This window comes from Periophthalmus magnuspinnatus, chromosome 11 (genome assembly GCF_009829125.3).
Source record: "Periophthalmus magnuspinnatus isolate fPerMag1 chromosome 11, fPerMag1.2.pri, whole genome shotgun sequence".
Taxonomy (NCBI): Eukaryota; Metazoa; Chordata; class Actinopteri; order Gobiiformes; family Gobiidae; genus Periophthalmus; species Periophthalmus magnuspinnatus.
In genome coordinates this window covers 27,714,890-27,730,436 of record NC_047136.2, presented here as the reverse complement: position 1 = coordinate 27,730,436, position 15,547 = coordinate 27,714,890, and the positions used below count along the sequence as shown (strand labels likewise).

Sequence of the window (15,547 nt, the reverse complement as noted above, 5' to 3'; positions counted from 1 at the left end):
CATGACCATAGGTGAGGGTAGGAACGTAGATTGACCGGTAAATCGAGAGCTTCGCTTTCCGGCTCAGCTCCTTCTTTACCACAACAGACCGATACAGCGACCGCATCACTGCAGACGCTGCACCGATCCGCCTGTCAATCTCCCGCTCCATCCTTCCCTCACTCGTGAACAAGACCCCGAGATACTTGAACTCCTCCACTTGGGGCAGAGACTCACCACCCACCCGGAGAGAGCAAACCACCTTTTTCCGGTCGAGAACCATGGCCTCGGATTTGGAGGAGCTGATTCTCATCCCAGCCGCTTCACACTCGGCTGCAAACCGCCCCAGTGCCTGCTGCAGGTCCTGGCTCGAAGAAGCCATCAGGACAACATCATCTGCAAACAGCAGAGATGAAATCCTGTGGTTCCCAAACCAGGCCCCCTCCGGCCCCTGGCTGCGCCTATAAATTCTGTCCATAAATATAATGAACAGAACCGGTGACAAAGGGCAGCCCTGGCGGAGTCCAACATGCACCGGGAACAGGTCTGACTTACTGCCGGCAATGCGAACACAGCTCCTGCTCCGGTCATACAGGGACCGGACAGCCCTTAGCAAAGAGCCCCGGACCCCATACTCCCAGAGCACCCTCCAAAGGGCACCACGAGGGACACGGTCGAATGCCTTCTCCAGATCCACAAAACACATGTGGACTGGTTGGGCATACTCCCATGAGCCCTCGATGGAGAGTATAGAGCTGGTCCAGTGTTCCACGACCAGGACGAAAACCACACTGCTCCTCCTGAATCCGAGGTTCGACTATCGGTCGGATTCTCCTCTCCAGTACCCTGGAATAGACCTTACCGGGAAGGCTGAGGAGTGTGATTCCCCTGTAATTGGAACACACCCTCCGGTCCCCCTTCTTATACAGAGGGACCACCACCCCGGTCTGCCATTCCACAGGCACTGTCCCCGACCGCCACGCGATGTTGCAGAGACGTGTCAGCCAAGACAGCCCCACAACATCCAGAGACTTGAGGTACTCCGGACGAATCACGTCCACCCCCGGAGCCTTACCACCGAGGAGCTTGCCAACCACCTCAGTGACTTCAGCCAGGGTGATGGACGAGTCTGCCTCTGGGACCCCAGTTTCTGCTTCCTCCTCGGAAGACGTGACAGTGGGATTGAGGAGATCCTCAAAGTATTCCTTCCACCGCCCGACAACATCCCCAGTCGAAGTCAGCAGCTCTCCACCCACACTGTAAACAGTGTTGGTGAAGCACTGCTTCCCCCTCCTGAGGCGTCGGACGGTTTGCCAGAATCTCTTTGAGGCCGTCCGATAGTCCTCCTCCATGGCCTCCCCGAACTCCTCCCAACCCCGAGTTTTTGCCTCTGTGACTGCCCGAGCCGCGGCACGCTTGGCCCGCCGGTACTCATCAGCTGCCTCAGGAGTCCCACGAGCCAACAAGGCTCGATAGGACTCCTTCTTCAGCTTGACGGCATCCCTTACTTCCGGTGTCCACCACCGGGTTCGGGGATTGCCGCCGCGACAAGCACCACAGACCTTACGACCACAGCTACGAGCAGCCGCATCAACAATAGAGGTGGAGAACATGGCCCACTCGGAGTCCATGTCTCCAACCTCCCCCGGGATCAGGGAGAAGCTCTCCCGGAGGTGGGAGTTGAAGACCCCCCTGACAGAGGGCTCCGCCAGACGTTCCCAGCAGACCCTCACAATGCGCTTGGGCCTGCCAGGTCTGTCCGGCTTCCTCCTCCGCCAGCGGATCCAACTCACCACCAGGTGGTGATCAGTTGACAGCTCAGCCCCTCTCTTCACCCGAGTGTCCAAGACACGCGGTCGGAGGTCAGATGACACGACAACAAAGTCGATCATCGACCTCCGACCTAGAGTGTCCTGGTGCCACGTGCACCGATGGACACCCTTGTGCTCGAACATGGTGTTTGTTATGGACAAACTGTGACTAGCACAGAAGTCCAATAACAAAACACCGCTCGGGTTCAGATCGGGGAGGCCGTTCCTCCCAATCACGCCCCTCCAAGTGTCACTGTCGTTACCCACATGGGCGTTGAAGTCCCCCAGGAGAACAATGGAGTCCCCGGTTGGTGCACTGTCTAGTACCCCTCCCAGGGACTCCAAGAAGGCCGGGTACTCTGCACTGCTGTTTGGCCCATAGGCCGACACAACAGTGAGAGACCTGTCCCCGACTCGAAGGCGCAGGGATGCAACCCTCTCGTTCACCGGAGTGAACCCCAACACGCAGCGGCTGAGCTGTGGGGCAATGAGCAAGCCCACACCAGCTCGCCGCCGCTCCCCGCGGGCAACGCCAGAGAAATGGAGAGTCCAACCCCTCTCAAGAAGTTGGGTTCCAGAGCCCAAGCTGTGCGTGGAGGTGAGGCCGACTATATCTAGCCGTAACGCTCAACCTCCCGCACAAGCTCAGGCTCCTTCCCCCCCAGCGAGGTGACGTTCCACGTCCCCAGAGCTAGTCTCCATGTCCCATCTCTCCGCACCCGCCCCTCATGGCTCCTCCCGCAGGTGGTGGGTCCACGGGAGGACGGCCCCACGTCGTTCCTTCGGGCTGGGCCCGACCGGGCCCCGTGGGGAAAGGCCCGACCACCAGGCGCTCGCTGCCGAGCACCCACCCCAGGCCTGGCTCCAGGGTGGGGCCCCGGTAACGCCAGTCCGGGCGACGTAACTGGCCTCGTTGTTTTTCTATTCATGGGGGCTTCTGAACCGATCTTAGTCAGACCCGTCTCCGAGGACCTGTTTGCCATGGGTGACCCTACCAGGGGCATGAAGCCCCCGACAACATAGCTCCCAGGATCATTCGGGTGCTCAAACCCCTCCACCACGTTAAGGTGGCGGTTCGGGGAGGGGTGACTTGACCAAATGACAAAAAAACGTGGGACTTGACTTGATAAAATGACTAAGACTTGGGATTTGACTTGATTAAATGTACTACGACTTGGGACTTGACTTGATCAAATTGACCACGACTTGGGACTTGACTTAATAAAATGGACTAAGACTTGGGACTTGACTTGATCAAATGAACTAAGACTTGGGACTTAGACTTGAAGGTCAGTGACTCGGGACTTCACCTGAGCCATGTGACTTGAGATGACCTGCTTCTCAAAATAAATAATGTTAATGTAGAAACTCTTTTGTCTATACCTGGTCCCTCCCCACATCAATATTTGTTCCTGGACGTGCAACAACAACTGAACTACTGTGATACTGGATCGACAACTGTCTTACACTAATATTGAGGCTGTCGCAATAAATTATGCTTAAATCCATAGTTTAACTGCAGCAACAGCTAAAACACAGAGGAAACTACATAGACCATAATCCTTTGCTCCACTGCAGTGCAGACTACATGAAGAAAAAAATAACTGTTAGTAAGCACTTTTAAATCTTTGGATTATGACGGTAATGAGGTCTGGTGGAAGCATTTAAAAAGGAAAAAGTAGCACATCCGCAATTATGTTGTTATCCTCTCCAAAATATTGCAATAAATATTGAACAGATTTGTATATTGTTACATGACTTTAAAGTAGAACACTTATTTTACTTTGGTTTAAAGACTTGACATGATTGAAGCTCAAAGCAGAGGACTTGGACTCAACTTGGACTTGCCTGTCTTTGACTTAGTACCGCAATCAGAAAGCTTGTCAGAAATATCGCAGTTAGATATAGTCCCCAAATTGTTCGGCACCAAACACCCTTCTCCAGAGGTTAAGCTGAGGGTTCAAGGTCATGTGTGGATAGAGACATGTTACATTAACTGCAAAGTTCTTGAGTCTTGCCCAATGACACCTCAATACTTAAAGTGGAGAATGCATCAGCAACTACACTGTCAGTGGAGCTAGTGCCAGTCCAATTACGTATTTTAATAATAATTCTTTTTTCAGCCCAAGGTTTAGTTTGTTTTCACACCTGACAGTTTGGACTGCTCACTAGCGCTTTTCCTCAAAGTACTCATGAGATATTACTCATGTAAACAGGTTTTGGCACAGTCTTTTTACCGGTGGAGGCAGTACGATAGCGCCATCTCCAGTCCAGCTTCTTCAGGACAATATACCAGGTGTGTGAGAGTAAACGCCCACAGAACTTTAAACCGGGATGAGGGGCTTTTTTACTCTCTCACACCTGGCACTGTCATCTCTGTTGTGTTAATCAATATAAAATGCATCACTTACAGTTTGTGTAAATGCCTCAGACTTTAGACAGTAAGTGCAGCAGCCGTCAACACAATTCATTTTCCGATCTTTTTAATCTTAAACTAGACACATTTTGGCTTCTATTTATAGTCATTTGTTCTGTCTTCTGTCTCCCTGTCATGACAGTCCTGGAGTAATGTTCTTGTGGCACGGCACTGCTCCAAGTGTGAAATATGCCCTCAAGACACGACAGCCCTAACCACCATCTACAACAATGCATAGGACCAGTTATTTTCACACACTTCAAACACACGGCTCTATATCATTGACAAACTTAATGCACGGCCATAAAAGGATTTCCTGAGACGAGATTTTCCCACAGTTGCTCCCCTCAGACCTGTACATTTGTGAGTCAGTCTGTTCCTGTGTGATGTTAGAACACAGTTATTAAAGTCAAGATGTATTTTAGTCTGATTGTGTGTCACTTCTAGGGCTGTAATTGTCTAAAGAAATTCTAAAGATCTGACCTGTCGACTGGGCAACATAAAAGGAGGCATGGCAAAAGGTCTCAAAATGATTGCGCATCTCGATGTATCTGATCCAAACTGCACTCATTAGACTATACCTTCAAACAAAATCAAGTATTTAAGCAGAAATGTACTAGGAAATGGCGTATTTATATGTAAAAAGGTAGCTTAACTTATAAATTATAAGCTAACTCATGCCATATGGTCTCCTATCTACTGTTGTCCCACCTAATAATACATTTGGAGCCATTAATACTTCACTGACCAATTAATCGACCTACAGGCCTAAATTCATGGCTAGGATTTCATTGTTAGAGAAAGAAAAAAAGAATCTCTTCAAGGTCTCATGTCTGTGGGATTTTGCTGGGTTAAAAACTAATATGGATAAAATAAAAATTAAATGAAAGCCCTTAAAAAGTCAGTTTCCTCTCAGGGCCCTGTCCGGGACCATCACCATCAAAATAAGGCTAAAAGCATTACTGCTACACTGGAATCTGCAGCTCAACGTCTGTGCAGTTTACACCCGGTCATCATGATCACACATCGTCCCTGATTGTCCTCTTTATTGAACGGACACAATGTGAGTCACAAACAATAATGACAAAACATCTGTGTCCATAAAGACCTCATATTATGTCAAATTTATTTTTAAAGGCTTTAAACCATGTTATAATTGTTTTTCTTTCTCATTTTCCCACTCAAAGTTGTATTTTGAGTGATTTGTGCATGTTAATTCTACAGCGTATTCAAGACGTCACCACTACTATTTATTTTTCTCAAGCGGTAATGCAGCTAAGAATGTGAGCCTTAGCCAACTTGAGCTTTAGCCACTGAGATCTTTAAACAACTGTGAGCCACATCCACTGTGAGCCGTAGCCACTGTGAGCCATATCCACTGTGAGCCGTAGCCACTGTGAGCCATATCCACTGTGAGCCATAACTACTTTGAGTCATAGCCACTGTGAACTTTAAACACCGTGAGTCGTCGACACCATGACCCATATCCACTGTGAGCCTTAGCCACCGTGAGCCATATCCACTGTGAGCCTTAGCCACCGTGAGCCATATCCACTGTGAGCCATATCCACTGTGAGTCCTAGTCACTGTTAGCTGTAGCTACTGTGAGCCTGACCAACTGTGAGCCTTAGCCACTGTGACCCGTAGCCCTTGTGAGCCACTCTGAGCTGTAGCCACTGTGAGCCGTAGCCCCTGTGAGCCACTGTGAGCTGTAGCTAGTGAGTTATTCCTTCATGACAGTTTATAACACATGATTTACACCACATCACTGCACATGTCGAGGTCAGTTCAGGTCAATATTTCATGTTTCTCAATGTTTTTTTTGGGTTTTTTTTACTATTAAATATTTTGGTCTGTGTCTTCAAAGCACCTTTAAGTTTTAGCATGTTTGAATTTGCAATATTATCCAGCAAAAACAATAAGGTTACATCATTAACCGCAAGTGTATGACAATTGGAATTTGAATGGACGCAGTTAGCGCGTCACAAAAGTAGTACTATAATTTCCTCCACAACAAACAACATTCCGTCTTATTCTGCATAAAATGTGCTAACCCCGTCGTTTAAATCTGTACACACATGCTCAGAAATGATTCATGCATTACTTTGTCAGTTATATATATTTCAAAATGTGAACTTTGAACAGAACCCTATTATTAAAAACCACTGCCACAGAAAAATCACAATTAGATATAATCGTTTAGCCCTAAAAAAAACAAACAACAACACCTGATTGTGAGCCGTTTGGATATATTTAAACACAATGGCGTGCTTGTATTTCTCCACAGCGGATTGGAGCCAGACAGTCAGAGGCTCATCCGCCCGTAGAGCAATAACACAGCGTGATTACACAGACGCAATATTGCAAAGTGAGGCTTACTCCTGCACAAGTGGGGATGCTGTCCGTGTTTGTGTGTGTGTGTATAAATATGAAACACAACGTGCTCTTACCTGTGTTATTTTGTGTTGTCGCTATCAGCCTGTGCGGCACACGCGGCGACACTTTCAACCCTGCGCGAACCTGGTAAAACCTGAAAGGACAGATAAGAAAGGGTAAGTATTTTTAGAAATGGCTTGATAACATTTTAGATACAGTGGTCCCGGTTGAATTGGACAAAGTGGGAGCAGTTAGCAATAAAAATGATGTCAGCTTGTTGCTATAGTGACCTTGAAATAATCTGTTATCATTTTATTTACATAACTTTAATACAGCTCAAATTATTAGCCATACAAATATTTGAAATACTGCATTTTCTGGACTGTAATTCACACTTTCTTTCATAGTTTGGCCCGGGGGGTGAAATATATGTTTTTTCTTCATTATTATGCATTTTTTGGCTGGTGCGACTTACACTCCAGTGCGACTTATACTCAGGTGAGACTTATACTCCAGTACGCCTTATACTCTGGTGCGAATTATACTCCGGAACATACGGTACATAATGTCTTTTCCATGTGAGTGCTGGCCCTTGCAGAGTATATTTCTACAACTGGGTCTGTGCACAACGGAAGCTCGCTAGTTCCAATCAGAGACATTTAGCTCAACCATTTCCGCCGTAATGTGATGTCTATGAAGTTTTTGCCAAGTTTCCCTAAAATCAATAAACGCTGACGGTTCAGGCAGTGCACAGGAAGCTGCAGGTCCAACTGACACCACGTTCACACTTTGTCTTTGTGTGTGTGTTTTTGTTGTTTTTTTTTTTTTAGCATAATAAAAATGTATCAAAATGTTCTTAATTAAATGTTGCTGTTATGTTATATTTAGCGTTTTAAAAGGTGTTAGCATTAGCATTGACACACAAAGATGTACCTTTCCAAAAGCAGAAGTGTCCTTTGGTGTTTAACATGTTGTCCGTGATGTCCACCTGCAGCTCCCTGTCTGTTGTGTGATTGCTCAATATTTTAAAGTACACTGAATGTCCCTCTGATTGAAACCAGCCAGCTACTCTTGTGCACAATTGTAATACATCTTTAGAGGTAATGCCATCCATTTAAAAGAGTCATACATCTAAAATCATCAGCAGGCTTTAATAATGCTTCTCCCTCATTAGCTTACTCAAAGCTACATTTTCATTCATGCACGTTTGAGTAATCTTGCATTCTCCATTGTCTCAAGTGGAGGAGTTCAAGTATCTTGGGGTTTTGTTCACGAGTGAGGGAAGGATGGAGCGTGAGATTGACAGGCGGATCGGTGCAGCGTCTGCAGTGATGTGTTCGCTGTATCAGACAGTTGTGGTGAAGAGGGAGCTGAGTTGAAAGGCAAAAAAGTAATGACCAAAAGGACAAGATCGCAGACACAAGTTTCCTCGGCAGGTTGGCTGGGCACACCCTTAGAGATAGAGTGAGAAGCTCAGTCACACAGGAGGAACTCGGAGTAGAGCCGCTGCTCCTCCACGTCTATTCACTCAAAAACATGTAAATGAGCACATGCAGCTTGCTACTGAGAAATGCCACAATGTCTATCAGCTCTGAAGTTTTGAACAGGAAATCAATTTTCCATTTTCTATAATTAAGTCATTTTAAATCAATATTGTAGTTTATGAAAAACAAAAAGAGCATTATCTACTTATGTTATAATTCAATGAGAACCAGCAAAAACTGCAGAGTATCTCTACTTTAATGACATTACCTGGTCTTATATTATAAATAAGTTTAGCCACACTGTTAATCAAACCTGTTGCTAACACTAACAGGAGCAACCTGGGGGAAAGAAGGTGTCTGATTTGTCTATTATTAATGTTCATATTTTGTTTAACAGACACAATAGTGAAATAACAATATGAGGATCACAGGTTAATATGAACATTTTACACCCAAAATAATGAGTCTGACAGCAGCAGTTACAGAGAGAGAGGTGACAGCTTTTCAATGGAAAGTGAATTGGAGCCAGTGAATTGGGGTCAGTGGAGCCAGAATTGCTCTCATGCTCACCTCCTGTATGGATGGCAGCAGGTAGCAGGTTAGCTATGTCCATTTATATACAGTCTATTGTTCAAAGTTACATTTACAGTGAATAAGTCTATAAGTGAGGTTAATAACGATATGATGTAACCACAAGTAAGTACAGAAGTGAATAAATGATTCATACTTAAAAGTGTAAGATGAGAATGAATAATTAACAAGACATGCTCATGTGTGAAGTACTGTTGATACGGCCTGCTGTGTGTTACATCACCACCATGTGTAAAAATGAACTATTAGGTGATGTAACAGTTATATCATTGTGAGTGTTTCTGATTTGAAACCAAACTGACTGTATCATATTTGACCATGGTTCAGACTCAAGACTGTTGACTACACTGTGCAGAGAATGATTTCTGTATTTTAGTACGACAGATATTGCAATTTATACCAGAAATCACCAAAACTGAATTAGGGTTTGAGAAATGAAAGTCACCTGCTGCTGTCTGGAAGGGATTTCTAATAGTAAACATGCAACTCTTTTACTCACAGGCTCAAATCTAAATCCTGTATTGACACTAGTAGGGCTGTAGTCATTCAATCGATTCATTGGCGGAATCTTAGTTGACCAAAATTCAAGAAATCACTGTATTTAGATCATAAGGATTTATATGGAATAACAGCAGAGAGGGTGAGCTGAAGCTATTCTTTGTAAATACGAAATCTTAATGTAAAAAGGCAGATTAAACTTGTGATGTATTCATATAAATATTTGTTTCCTAGCTCTTTTATTTAACAGAAATAGTTATTTTTGCATAAACTCCTGTGCAGCTGTGGTCTTGAGTGCAGTTTGGGTCAGATACATAGAGATACTTGGTCCTACAGGAGATCCCTCGAGTATAGACTGGTATATGAAATCATCAAGGCTTCTGTAGAGTCAGAACTGAATAGGAATGTTATTATACAAGTATACGCTAACTAAATACTGGGACACATCTTGGTTGTGGTGTTTGGTAATAATAAAACTGTAAAAAGAGTGCAGAATTAAGATTGTTATTATGGTCCATTCATGATTTATTCACATATTTTGTTGTGAGTCATTATATCATCTGAGAGACTTCAGTCAGTACAATTCAGTACATATTTCTGTGTTCTGGTCATTTTCAAGCACGTTTTTCTGTATTTGGCTAAACAAACTACAATTTATGCCCCTCTTTACTTTTGGCGAATATCAAATTGGTCAAAATAGGGACAACTGGGACATTTTTTTCTGTAAAACTGAGACAAATAGCTGGTTTTGGATAGGTCTGCTGGGACAGAGGACACAGGACTCAACAGTGGGACTGTCCCAGGTAAAAAGGGATGTCTGGTCACCCTACAATAATAACAATTTGATCCAAGCTAGCGTTACATAAGCTAAAGGTAACGTGCCAATAGTGACAAACAACAAAACCACCACAGGAATATTAACATTATGGCACTGTCCACTTGTTGCCTGTACTAGCACTGGGGGATTTACACACCTAACCACAGCTCAGTTTTCTACCAGCCGCAACTTTCTTTAGATTGAGAATTGAGAAATCACATAAATGCATGGAGTCTTACAGTAAAAAGTGCTTTGAGTGCTATTCTTATGGCTACAGCTTTCTATGCTAATCCAATGGAGATATAATCTGTGTTTTAATGCAATCAGTACAATTCAATGTGCACAGCTGTCGGCTCCTCAGGATCAATACATGCATTTCAGCAGCACTTCCTCTGAAGACAGTCAGCTATTCTCTTGCTTCCTTCTTCTCTTTGTGTCTCTATCCTGCAATATGACAGCCTCTGGAACCAGCATATTAGCAGAGGAGGATATGGGTAGAGTGGCCAAAAAATGTGCTCAAGTCAGGGTACTGTGATCGAAGAAATAACTTGAGTTTGGAGTTGGCTTGAGTATTTGGGGAAGTCTCAAGTCAAGTAATAGTAACTGAAAAGTAACTACGCTTGTTTGAGATGAGCTACCGCTGCACAAATTGCCAGTAACAGTGTAATGCCACGAAGTTCCTCCCTTTGCGAGCAGTTTTTCTACACATTTTCTCTGGATGATCGTATTTCATCTTTAAGTTACTCAAGTAAATGTCACTGAGTAAATATTATGTAACTGATTACTACTCACCTCTGCATATTAGTGCACTCAAGCTGAGGGATTACCGAGATAAAGCTTTTTAGACCACCCCATTTGGAAAAAGGAAATCATTTCAGACCAAGCCCGAGGCCGGCCAGATGAGGTTTAGCCGCTAATCTCTCACCAGACGCATCATGACTGGATCAAAATGGCGCCGCTTAGATTGTATGGAATCAGTAGATGTCCAAAAAGATTACGCTGCTGGCCTCTTGAAGGGAGTAGTTCTGGTGGAGGATCGCAGATGGGTTGTTCATCATAGTACTTGTACTTGGATGAAGTTGCAAAGGATTATGGGTGCTTACAGTTTTCCCTCCTGCATGCCATGCAAAATCTGTCTACTACAAATATTGTCCCACCAAATTTTTGTTTGGAACCAGAATGGTCATAGCATAAAACCTATTTCTTCCCTTTACCAGAGTTTATATTGAGGAAAAAAAGAGAACAAAACTAGTAAAACACACATTGTTATTGTAAGCAGGCTCCCCTCTTTAAAGGTCTGACCTTTGACCTTACTTAAGACACTGGTGACCCAGGTTCAAATGTGACTGTAATACCTTTTTCTTTTTTAAACAGTAACAGCACAGGCCACATATATTTCCTTCATTGTTTATTTTATTAAAAATGTGTTATTCATTCTTTTTTGCCTGTAGTTATATCACACATTGCTGCTAATGTTATTACATAACACTGTGCTGCATTGTGCAACTTATACGATACCAATCAGTCACGTGACAGTAAAAGTGCGAGGTAGTGGAGAGGAGTTAATAGCCACTTGTTTAAGAGAGAAAGTGTATGTGTGTGTGTGTGAGTGTGTGTGGGGGTGTGTGGGGGTGTGTGTGTCTGTGTGTCTGTGTGTCTGTGTATATATAAATAGATATATAGATCGATAAATAGATAGATAGATCAAGATCATTCAATATTTGGAAAAAAATTGTTCCCATATCGAGAACTCTAACAGTCATCAGCAGAATCAAGCAGATGAACGTTCTGAACTCTGAAAAGGCGGAAAGATGCTGTGCAGCTTCAAATCACTAAATGACACATTAGAGCTTTTGGTAAGTAAATATCCCGGCTGATTATCCAACCTAATATGACTGCGAGATCAATAAAGTAAACAGCATTAAGTATTATTAAGATGCTAATTGTACAGTAGCATTGCAGCTGCAGGTCGCATTTAAAAGGTTCTGAATGTACAAACATTTGACAAACACTTGAACTGTACTTTGAAGTGGCCTTGTCAAAGTGATATTATTCAAACAGACGGGAGCTGTGTGAGCAGTGAGGGCATCAGGCTTATTTACTGTATAAACACAGTGTGACAATGCACAGAACAGGTTTGAGGACGTAAGGGGCAAGTCAGGACAAGTGCTGTTGTTTTTCTTAATGCACAGATGATGTTTGTTTTATGTGAATATGAAGTCTTTATTTAAAGAGGGCGTGTTATGCTTTTCCCTTGTATTTAGTCATCACATACGTAGGCGATCATTTTGTTGATTGTAAACTGTAATATGAATCTCAAACAACTAAGTAACTGAAATTAATTCATGGGCTTCCTGTTCAAAACTGATATAACTGGCTCCACCTATTCATGGTGATATTTCACCACAGCAACAAGTTATAATTTACTTTCTTTTTATTTCTAAAAAAAATGAAACATTTTTAACCCATGGTATATGATTAAGTGTTAACACATAACATGTTTCCTCTATTGTACTGAAAATGCTACATTCTCCAAAAACAATGTGTTTGTCAAGAGGAGCAGCTGAGGAGGCTGCATCTGTTTCAGATGTCTCCTGGACACCTCTCTGGGGAGGTGCTCTGAGCATGTCCCACTGGGAGGAGGCCCTGGGGAAGACCCAGGACACACTGGAGGGACTCCTGGAAACGCCTAGGGGTCCCACTGGAGGAGCTGGAGGAAGTGTCTGGGGTGGGGGATGCTGAGACTACTGTTCCCGCGACCTGGCCTCGGATAGGTGGAAGAAAATGGATGGATGGATGTAGATGAATAATGTATTAAATATAATTTGTTGCTCTGAGTCACCGCTCTCTTGTTTAACTGAAAGCTGTGAGTTAGGCCCACAGTGTGTCTCTTTACGTCTCCACACATGTCTTCACTTTTCACAAGTTTTGACTTAAATCTGCAAAATTTGACCAGTGTACCACTGAGGAGAGCACAGATCTGCTGCCTTTGTGAGACGCTGCTGCTGGAGCGGCCTTCACTGGAACTGGAACCCTCGTAACCTCAAACCAAGTTATTACAGTGGTCCTAGACCCCAGGTCTCACACCTCCACTCACACCTCTGGGTTTCTACAATTAACCCTTTTGTGTTTTTGTAGGAATTTATTTCTTAAAATATCAGTGATTTTTTTCAACAGCTTCAATGTCAGGTGATGTCCTGAACCAAGTTCCTCAGGCAGTGCTCAGGTATCATGCACACCTGCATGGGCGTGCGCGTGAATTATTGGTCCTATCAACATGAAATAAAAACTGTAGTGACCCTGGCTCTTTGTGCCTCTCTGTGTGTTCAATAAGAAAAATTGAATCGAAAATTGAGATTGATCAACATAGGAAAAAATTATTTTCCCACTGTATCGTATAGTTTTTATATCATACTATGAAAATGGCAGTGCGTGAGGCTTATGGGATGAGCTTTGGATAGACTCATACTACTGACTGTAAGGAGATCTCACCAAGATTACACAAACTTACATGTATGACAAGTAAAACCACTTCAGGGATGAGGAAACAACGTTATGACATGAAAGTTCCAAAAAGTAAATCCTGCATAATACCCTCTTTAAATACAGCTAAAATTTAAAAAAACATCATTGAAGAGAAACAACAGAAATAAAGCACTCACCCTCTTTGGAACAGATCGACATTGTGAAACTTGTGCAGCTCCACCGAAAACTCCACTGTTCCCTGTACTTCAGACATGATCTTGCCCCACACATCACCTGAGGCAGAGGAGATAGAGACCGGTCACACTGACATGTCCTGCACACACACACACACACACACACAAATGATAATGTGCCTGCATCATCTCCTCCGGCTGCCGTGGCAATGTGACTCAGCCCAATGTGAGACACCATCTTGGGCAGCACTTGAGTTCTCAGGCAGGTGAGGTATTTACTGAAATTAATCCAATTTCTGGCTGTGAATATGGCAGTGAGTCATCAGGTTTAATAGGATTTTCTCTGAGATTTTTACTGACAAGGTAATATTCAAAAGTAATTTCAGATACTGTGCCAGCATGACTTTTCGGTGATTTTTCTGTCATCAAATTTCTGTGAGCGCTGTGGACTAAATGGGACAAATGAGGGCTAATATATTGGCCAATGTGCAAGATCGTTTTGTACTAGTATCGGTAAAGTTATTTAATACAGTGTGTCGATATTGTGAGGAGAAAGTATCTCAGTTGGTTTATTTATACAGACGATAGTGAGGCACAGATCTTAGCCAAAGAAAATAAATAGTTTGAGAAGATAGTTAAAGATGCAATTTTTGTTAGGAAAGACAATCCATCTTTGAACAGGAATGAGGGGCTTAGACGTTATCTAACTCATATTTAGTGTATACCTCCATCCTCAGACCTAAATCTAAAGAAAGAAAACAGTGATGCCAGTATGCTAATAGGTGTGAAAGCACTCATTAGGGGGATGAATGATTATGCTAAATAGTTTGTAGTAGTATTAGTTTAGTGTAGTTAGCTCCTCCTTTCAGATAGATACAAAACAGTGTTCACTAGCGATCTGACCAGAACTGATCTTTATGTACGGTTGACAGATTTGGCAGATTTAAATTAAACTTCAGATGCCCAAAGTACTTCACACAAAAAGTCAACAAAAACAGATATACAACATGGAATTATCAGTGGCCAAAATGCATGAAGCCATAAGAAAAACTCATTATGGAGTAAAACCTTATTAGAACTGGATCGTCTCAAATGTCACCCTGAGCTCGGCATTGGAGGTTTTGTGGGGGGGGTGGGGGAGTCTTATTTTTGTTATCTTGATTTTGATACTATACAATAATAATAATAATAATAATAATAATAATAATAATAATAATAATAATAATAATAATAATAGTAATAATAATAATAATAATAATAATAATAATAATAATAATAATAATAATAATAATAATAAAAATAATAATAATAAAATATACAGACAATATGGTACTGTTACTAGGATAGATTCATACTGGTTATCAGCCACAACAGCAAGATGTAGGGGTGGAAGATATGTTGAAAAATGCATCATATCACAATTGTTGTTCTAGACATCAGATGAAAAGTGATGAGCTCTTTGGACTAGCTTCCCTTTCCATTAGCAGAGTTGAATAATATGTAAATGTAGGCATCAGAGCGGGCACACAGACCTGTCCAGACACTCAGATCTGTGCTGCCTAATCCTAATGCTTGACCTCAGTGATTGAAATTATAATGTGGAAAAGCGTAGCCATGGCGATTTTTTTTTTTTTACACTTACATTTATCTAATCAAAAGAACCCTACCCTGTACTACTGATGTAATGGCACATGGTTCTTATCAAATCAAACCGTGTGCTCATCCATCATTTTATAATGTGATCAGGTGGAATACTTAATTGCAACAGAAATACACTGGAAACACAAATGGTTTAGGGTCAACAAATACAGTATGTTGTGAGGTGTATTCTTGTAGTTTTGTACCATGGTAAGAATGAGATTGAGTATTCCAATGGCTAACTGCCCCGTGTTAATACTGCACAACGCACAAGTAGT

At 42.8% G+C, this 15,547-nt stretch overlaps 1 protein-coding gene across 1 annotated transcript in view; it reads right to left on the bottom strand.

Moving 5' to 3' along the window:
• Window positions 1-13,711, bottom strand: part of fam135b (family with sequence similarity 135 member B) — a 71,410-nt gene extending 57,699 nt beyond the window's left edge. The window contains exons 1-2 of the mRNA XM_033974939.2: window positions 13,635-13,711; window positions 6,657-6,736 (exon numbers count right to left, since the gene is read on the bottom strand). Of these exons, the coding sequence (XP_033830830.1) occupies window positions 6,657-6,736; window positions 13,635-13,711 (157 nt within the window). The remainder of the gene's footprint in view (window positions 1-6,656; window positions 6,737-13,634) is intronic.
• Window positions 13,712-15,547: the final 1,836 nt, after the last annotated feature.